General features: G+C 47.6%; 1 protein-coding gene and 1 pseudogene across 1 annotated transcript; both read right to left on the bottom strand.

The window, feature by feature from the left end:
- Positions 1–600, bottom strand: part of LOC101764953 — a 1,714-nt pseudogene extending 1,114 nt beyond the window's left edge.
- Positions 601–4,001: 3,401 nt separating this feature from the next.
- Positions 4,002–6,453, bottom strand: LOC101764539 (60S acidic ribosomal protein P0). The gene is made up of 4 exons (XM_004958505.3): positions 5,986–6,453; positions 5,005–5,103; positions 4,535–4,927; positions 4,002–4,308 (listed from the first exon to the last, which is right to left on the bottom strand). The coding sequence occupies exons 1-4, from the start codon at positions 6,310–6,312 to the stop codon at positions 4,168–4,170; spliced, it is 960 nt and encodes a 319-aa protein (XP_004958562.1). The 5' UTR covers positions 6,313–6,453; the 3' UTR covers positions 4,002–4,167.
- Positions 6,454–8,224: the final 1,771 nt, after the last annotated feature.

Genomic DNA, 8,224 nt, shown 5'->3' with positions numbered 1-8,224 from the left:
TTCAGCAAAAACTTTCATTAGCATTAGCACCAAAGATCATCAAACCAAGAACAAGCAGTATATTGTTACCTTGTTGCAGCAGCAGATCATCTGCCTGACACCAAGAGTGAAGGCAAGGAGGGCGTGCTCACGGGTTTGGCCATCCTTGGAGATACCGGCCTCAAAGCCACCGGTGGTGGAGTCGATGATGAGCACGGCACAGTCAGCCTGGGAGGTGCCGGTGATCATGTTCTTGATGAAGTCGCGGTGTCCGGGAGCGTCGATCACGGTGCAGTAGTACTTGGTGGTCTCGAACTTCCAGAGGGCAATGTCAATGGTGATGCCCCTCTCGCGCTCGGCCTTGAGCTTGTCGAGGACCCAGGCGTACTTGAAGGACCTCTTGTTCATCTCGGCAGCCTCCTTCTCGAACCTCTCGATGACGCGCTTGTCGATGCCTCCGAGCTTGTAGATGAGGTGGCCGGTGGTCGTGGACTTGCCGGAGTCGACATGGCCGATGACCACGATGTTGATGTGGACCTTCTCCTTGCCCATGGCTAGAGGAGAAGAGAAAATAGTCCAAGGCTCAAAATCTAACATAGGAGCCGTTGACACCGATCAGCAGAGGCATGAACAACATGATAACAGATTGAGCGATGGATCATGAGTTACCTCTGGATCTCAAGACTCAAGGTGGGTGGAGATGAGCAAGACCAATTAGAGCAAATCAACAAGGCGGCTGTTGCATCGAGGCGGGAGGGAGGCCCTTGCTTATATAGCTAGCGCAACCCATCCAGCTTTCGTAGCGCCTACGAATGAACGCCGCCGGCCACACGCATTTTTCTTCCTTTCGTAGCGGCTACTCTGCCTCGCTTTTCTTTTTTCCTTTTTCTTTTTTCTCGTTACAGCCGGTGGTGAGGCAAGTCAACACAACGCACGTCAGTACCGGGTGGGCTCCGTTCTTCACGGAAACAGAAAAAGGCCCGCGGGCCGCTGACATTCCCGTCCGGTCGTCGTCGTCCGAAACAGCACACGAGCGCCAGAGGTCTGGTCTGGACCTGAACATTTGGCACTGGATTTTGCAATTCTCTTCTGGGAAATGCTGCCGGGGTTGCAGCGCGCCAACAAGGGCGCCGCCCGCTCGCAGTCGCCGCTCCAACCGAACGAATGCGTTTGGCTTGTTAGCTGCGACGATGGAAGAAGACAGCCTTGCTAGCTGTGGCCGCAGGTGGCAGCAGACAGCGCCCATGGATCATGTCGGCCGCCGGGAGCAAGGATATGGAGCCGAGTAGTAGCGGCGGGAATGCGGCGGCGCCGTGGCGAGTGGACGCTGAGGCGGCGCTCGTGGAGGTCGGGGGTGGACGGTATTTCATTTACCGTCCACCCTCTTGGGTCCTGGTCTCCTGGAGGCCGTTCGATCAGACATGTGCGGCCCGGATCGGACACGGTCGATGTCTCTGACTTGGTCGTTTTCGGTCTCTGAAGCCAGGGGAACGCGGGGGCGCTCTGGCGAGGTGAGGCACGAACCCCTGGGTAGCTGTAGGCCGTTCGATCGGATGTGTGCGGGCCGAATTCGCCAGAGTCGCGGCCTGATTTGGGCGATATTCCGGAGCCTGCCTTGATGGCGGAGGTCAGGATCGCGCGAGAATGGTCCATTTATAAAGCGGAAGCTCCATTTATGAAGCCATCTGAAAGGCAGCCCCCCACCACCGTTCAGAATCTTGGTCAGCCATCCCTTCTCTTGTCTGATTGACAAAGTGCCAAATGTTAACTAATCTCACAAGCAAGTTGTGCATTACTACGCTCTCAGAAAACTCTAGCACTATCGCATACCAGAAGCGAAGCATGTCAGAGCAACATCCCTTGGAGCAGGCACGGGCTCTATCGCCATAGCTCCCATCACGCTCCTCTTTTAAGCTTCATACAGATCAGCCCAACAGGGAAAACAGGCGATGCTGGCAGTGTCCCCGAGGGGAGGTAAGGCCAATTGATGAACTTGCTCATTTCCGTCAGTCCAAGCGCCCAAGGCTGATGGCTGCACGAGCTCCAGCGCCTGTGGTGCTGCCTCCTCAAAGGCAGCTCTGGCTCAGGGAGACGAAACCTTACATTCCCCTGAATCGCAACATAGACAGGAAACCAACAGTAGCTACTGAACCAGAAAATGACTGAAATCGCAGTTTTCAACCCGTGTAAACCGCTCTGTGACACTTAAACCTTATTAAGACTTGTAACATTAATGGACATAGGTGGTCCTCACTGAGCTATCCCGCATTTGTGCTTCTAGGAAAGCCCCTATGCTCATAGGTGGCGACTTTAATATTTTGAGGTTCAGTAAAGAAAAAAAACAAACCGTTCAGTGGAAACAAGTTTACATACTTGTTCAACTGGATCATAAACTCATATGAACTAAATGATCTTGTCATTAATGGGGGGCTGTACACCTGGAGCAACAATCAAATAGATCCGACGCTTGAGAAACTCGACAGAGTTCTAATGAGCAGTGAATGAGAATCTGAATTCCGCTTGACCAATCTTAGAAAAATCCCAAGATACATGTTTGACAACAACCCTCTGATGTTGTGTACAGAGATAGAAAAGATCAAAACACAAAAAAAAATTTGTTTTGAAACTCCCTGGATTAACCATGCTGACTTTATGCCAAAAATCCAGCAAATTTGGGAAAAAGAAGTGATAGCAAAGAATGCAGTCGAAACGTGATATATCATAATCAATAGAGTCAAAAGGTTCCTCAAAGGCTGGGGTTTAAATATCAAAGGGCAGATTAAAAGATAAAAACATTCTACAAGGAGAACTGCCTGCCTTGGAAAAGTTGGAGGAAGATGGAATGCTTCCGAATAATTTTTTGGATAAGAAAACTTTCATTCAGACTGCTCTGGCTGAATGAGGAAGAAGAGCTTTACTGGCATAAAAGATCTAACACTAACTGGCTCCTGCAAGGAGATAATAATACAGATTACTTCCACAAATTGGCTAATGGAAAAAAAAAGAAAAATACCATTTACTGTCTACAACACAATAATGAGAACATTGAGGGGATACTAACATTCTGAACCATGCTACCCAGAATTATAAAGATCTGTTTGGACCCTCCGATAGCCCAACCTTTAAATCGGATCCAGACTGCTGGGACCAATCTGAAAAAATAACTCAGGAGGAAAACGATTTCCTCACAAGCCCATTCACTGAAGAGGAGGTTAAAAAGGTTATCTTCTCAATGGAGAAAATTTAGAGCATAAAATACTTTCCAAAAATTACGTAAAAATACCCAATATTCCTAACACATGATGAAGTAATTTAAAAAATTGTTATCCATAATAAGTTACATAGATAAATATTAAGTTATTTAACAAAATTCATTTTTTAAACAACTTAAAAATTTTATTTGTGACTTGTGAAATATAATAATTTATAAATTGTTTAAATGTGTCATTAGAATATTGGGTACGTAATTTTTGGAAAGTATTTTATGCTCTAAAAATTCACATAATCTTTAAAAGTAGCGTATTTTGATGAATTTTAGTTTTAAGATTTTAAATGATATATATATATATATATATATGTTTTTGTGTAAAATGAGTTCATCTCTATCTTTTATAACACTATAAAAAGTTTTATAAATTTTAGAGGTGATTTGAATGACGTGGAATTATTCATGGATTACTGTTCACCCAAGTTAACTGAACGAACAGGAGGGAGTGTTAAATTAGGAATCAAAGTTGTCAAATTAGGAATCAAGTTCAAGGAACCACTCATTGTATTACACATAGTTATGTAAGCAGGTTATCATGGCTGGTCTAGGTGATGCAGGTTGAGTCAATTGACTGGAGCTTAACTCCCGCCGTAGAGCATCTATGTAGCATCATAGCCTACTGCATAGGAAACCACCCCTATGGCCCTAACCATACGCTCATACAATTACAAGCTTTGCGAAGAGGACAAATAACAAATCGCCCCAAATGGAATCAGAATCAAAAGCACACTACAGCACAGCAGACCATGAAAAATTTTGCACACAGCAGCAAAGCTACAGCAAAAAGAGCAATAGCGACACAAAGTGCTTAATAGAGATAATAGTCGATTACACTGGGACAACATAGTTCTTTGTCTACAAAAAATTTGATATGCTGTGTTTCATAAACAAATGCCAAAACTTGCAGCAGCTTGACGCTTCTAGTCGAACAGGCTGAAGCCCATGTCATCATCCGACTCCTCAGCAGGCTCTTCCGCCTTCTTCTCTTCTTCCTTGGGAGCAGCCGCAGCACCAGAGTCTGCAGAAGCAACCGGGGCAGCAGCAGCAAACTTGCTCGGGTCCTGCAAACCAACATCACCACATAATTAGGTTCAGCTCGAACACAAACTTGCAAACATACACTAATCACTGTATACTCTCATTTCTACCGAACAGACAGGCCACGTGCAAAGGAAAGTAGGACATGCATGTTAATTAAATCCGTAGAAAACAAATACCAACTCATTGGAAACTAGCAACCACAGCAGATACAAGTTAATGAAAACTACGGACAGTAGCCGTATTTACCTTGAGGTACTCCTTGATCTTGTCAGCATGCGGGTACGAGTAGTCTGTCTCCACAGCAACAGCAAGCACATTCTTGTACCCATTGATGAACATGTGGGGCGCGGCAGCAAGGGTCGGGTACGAGAGCGCCAGGGACAGAGAGGCAACCATGGAGACACCAGTGGCAAACTTCTCAATGAGGTCCTCCTCAGTCAGGTCAAGCACCTCAGGGCTGAAGACTGACCCATCCTCATAGACATTGATGACCTGAAGACCATATGAGAAAGGGCGGATACCCAGCTTGGCAAGAAGGGCAGACTCGGATGAGCCCACTTTGTCACCCTTCTTGATCAGCTCCACAGGGGTGATAATTTCCACAGTACCCTTGTTAATCTTGGTGGGGATGTTGAGCACCTGAAACAAGCGATAGGTGTGAGTATGATGCTGTGCTGATAACTGTTATAAGAGATGTACTGCCAATTATAACTCACCTGGAAGAAAGAGGTCTGGGAGGGATCCAGACCAGTGTTGCCAGGGGGGACAACAACATCAACGGGAGCAACCAGCCCAACACGAGCAGGAGCACCAACCTGTTTTGGGGAAAAAACAGATTTGACATTAGTATATAGATAACATGTGCTCTAAATAAACTTCAGCTCAACAAATCTATAGAGCATCTGCTGCAATAAAAATACTGACAGAAGTACGACCATGCAAAAACATCAACAAAATGACTTGATACTAACACAGAATTACAAACATCACAAAACTATGTAACAAGACACCAATCTTCATTGACATGACTCCACTTGAGATTTTAATTGTAACAACAGTGATCAATATGATTTGTATCCATTTGGTGATGGGTTCCACCAAAGACAACATCAGCCACTGAGCCAATCAGATTTTACACAGTTAAAATTTTACACTTAGCCCCAGTAGGTAATCCAAAGCAACTAACAACCAAAATCACAAAGAATTCATATTATTACCAAAACTTGAAATAATATCCTGAAACTAAAATTCCCAAAATTTCACAAAAAGTTGAATCTGAAACTAAAATTCAATGTTCAGGACAGTCACATTGTAATCAGCAGCCATGCTTTCTACAATCAAACTGCTACTTGCAGTCGTGCGTCATAACTGAACAGAAAACGGTAACAACACATGGTGTTATGTAATCAATATAAAATAGGTGCAACACACCAAAAAACAATCAGGTGACCTAAGCAACTTCCAATGTTATAACTGACATCTCAATTGTGATTTCAAATCTACTATATCCATTGCACACATGGGACAGAAACTGCATTCAGAGCCATTAATTCAGTTTGTGAACTATACAATTCATATTCATGACACTCAGATTGCACTCGCAAGTTACCAAACTTAGTCATCTAGAATTCACAATTTAGTCGAAAAACACTTGCTGACGTGAGCAAAAAGGTAAATGCGAGGAAACAGAAATTCACCTTGTACTTGGCGACCTCCTCGCGGACCTCCTTGAGGTCACCCTTGGTGAAGATGAGGCCAACGTTGCCGACGAGGAGGTCCATGAGCGGGTCGAAGGTGTGGTTCCCCGTCTTGTCAGCGTAAGCCTTGATGCAGCGCCTGATGAGCGTGTTCTTCCCCATGAGCACCACTGAGTCGCCCCTCAGCCCGCGGCGGATGTCCTGGAGCTGCTTGGAGCCGACGTTGTCGGCGAGGGCGATGAGCACCTTGGTGTACTCATCCAGCAGGCTGCACAGCTTGCGGTCGTACGCCTGCTTCTTCTCCGCCTTGGTCCGCTTGATCGCCATCGCTGCAGAGGAAACCTAACCCTAGCTAGAGGCGTCGGCAGATCTGTGGGGTGGAGATACACGGAGGAGGAGGACCAAGCCTTCGAGGGGGCAAGGCGGACGGCTTGTGGCGGCGGCGTCGCTTTAACCTGGGGGATGAAGTTGGCGGCCGTGCCTTTTATAGGTAGGATTCGCGGGGGCGCTAGGGTTTCCTTTCGTGGCAGGCGAGATGGCAGATGGGCTTGCCTGATATTGGGCTGCGACGGTTGTGCATACTATGCTGTGAGCCTGCAGCTGGGCCGGTCTTCTTTTCGAGGCAAGCCGATGTGGTGTGAGAGGTTGCTGAAGTGCAGGCTGCTCAAGTGCTCAGTGACAAACATGCTCTGCAAGCTGAAGCTCTATGGCGTGCATTCCGTCATTAAAGCTTTCTACAAATTCAGGCGTGGGGAGGATTGTGATTATAAGTTAGAATAGATGCAATTAAACTGAAGATGGCATTGAAAAGCTGAGAGTTGTGTTGTTTAGAGAGGCCGTGTTTCTCTCTTTTTTCTTAAAAAAAAAAGACATCAATGCCAGCGTCGTGCACTATCCCCGGACTTGTAACAGAGCTGGGCATGCTCTTGCCTCGCAAGGTGCAGCTCTTAATGGAAAGTTTATTCCAACAAAAAAAAATAGCTCCTTCTACGTTTTTGGGAGCTCTTGCAGCTAAGAGTTTGCTAAAGTTCACAGGAGTTTCGTAGGATGCTGCTAGTAAAATTTTCTAAATTTGAATATCTGACAGAATGGAACGTTCGTCCAATGGGGCATATGGATGTGAAAAATGCTGCAGACACTGGATTTCGAAATGCAATGACTGTCAAGATAGTCCAAAAGATGCTGGCTCTGCATTTTCACTGAGAGCAAATGTCAAAAAACATATGATCAGTCGTCGAGTTCATTTTGGCTCTGTAGCGTATGTCGAATATATCAAACAGGCAGACAGGTTCATCTCGTACTTTCTGAGCTTCTGCGATCTAGCCGGTCACTGCCAGCGGCACCCATGACCACGGCCAGCTTGTCCTCGGCTCCTCGCTCGCCGCCGCCGTCGTTGACGTCTCGGGAGCAGCCTCCTTGTCCTTAGTGCTTGGTGCTGCAGACTTGCGGCGAGCGCGAACGTGAACCTGCTCTTGCCAGCCGAAAGCGCCGCGGTGGTGCTCGCCGGAGACTGGCAGGCCGGTGGGCTGCCCCGAGACGCCGCCATCGAAGGGCTCGGAGATATCCGCAATGGAGCTCCGCAGCTGGAGCTGCTCAAAGAAGAGAACCTGCACGATGGCACGGAACGGAAGACGCTTGTTGTGCACCGCTCGAGGGACAGCTTCTGGCCGTCCATCACCAGGCAGAGCTCTTCCTTGCCCGATTCAGACAGATATGGATGCGCGCGCCTATCAACGAAAACAAATCAATTTCAAATACGAGCATGATCAGTTAATCACAGGAATATTACAACACGTCAGCATATTTCCACGCGACTCTTTTCCTAATAAGGAATATTAACTGCCAATCACTGTCGGAAACCAAATTAAATCCGACTCCGACCCTCTAGTCGGAGAAGCTCCTAGTCCTAGCTACATATATGGGCGCACAGGCCCAGGTGATCTTATCACGTAGACAAGCCAGAGCGCACCATACAATCCAATCGCCACCAGAGCCATGGAAACCGGCGCAAAGAAACCCGACGCCGCCGGCGACCCCGCCCCGGCGCCGAGCGCCGCTGCGGCCAACGCGACGCAGCCGCCGCAGCAGGCGCTGTTCGAGGCGAAGCACGCGGAGCTGCTGTCCCAGGCGCGCGACGTGGCGCGCGAGTTCGGCGTCGACGTGCACGCCATCGTGTTCCGCCCCGACGACGGCACCGCGGTCAGGAACGAGTTCCTCGGCGCCGGGCGGGAGGCGCAGC

This window comes from Setaria italica, chromosome II (assembly GCF_000263155.2).
Source record: "Setaria italica strain Yugu1 chromosome II, Setaria_italica_v2.0, whole genome shotgun sequence".
Classification (NCBI taxonomy): Eukaryota; Viridiplantae; Streptophyta; class Magnoliopsida; order Poales; family Poaceae; genus Setaria; species Setaria italica.
This window is presented reverse-complemented; position numbering and strand designations above follow the sequence as displayed.

Coding starts and splice junctions, on each gene's coding strand:
- LOC101764539 (XM_004958505.3), bottom strand. CDS start 6,312: ATGGCGATCAAGCGGACCAAGGCGGAGAAGAAGCAGGCGTACGACCGC. Junction 4,928..5,004: donor CCCAGACCTCTTTCTTCCAG/GTGAGTTATAAT, acceptor CGCTTGTTTCAG/GTGCTCAACATCCCCACCAA. Junction 4,309..4,534: donor AGATCAAGGAGTACCTCAAG/GTAAATACGGCT, acceptor GTTGGTTTGCAG/GACCCGAGCAAGTTTGCTGC.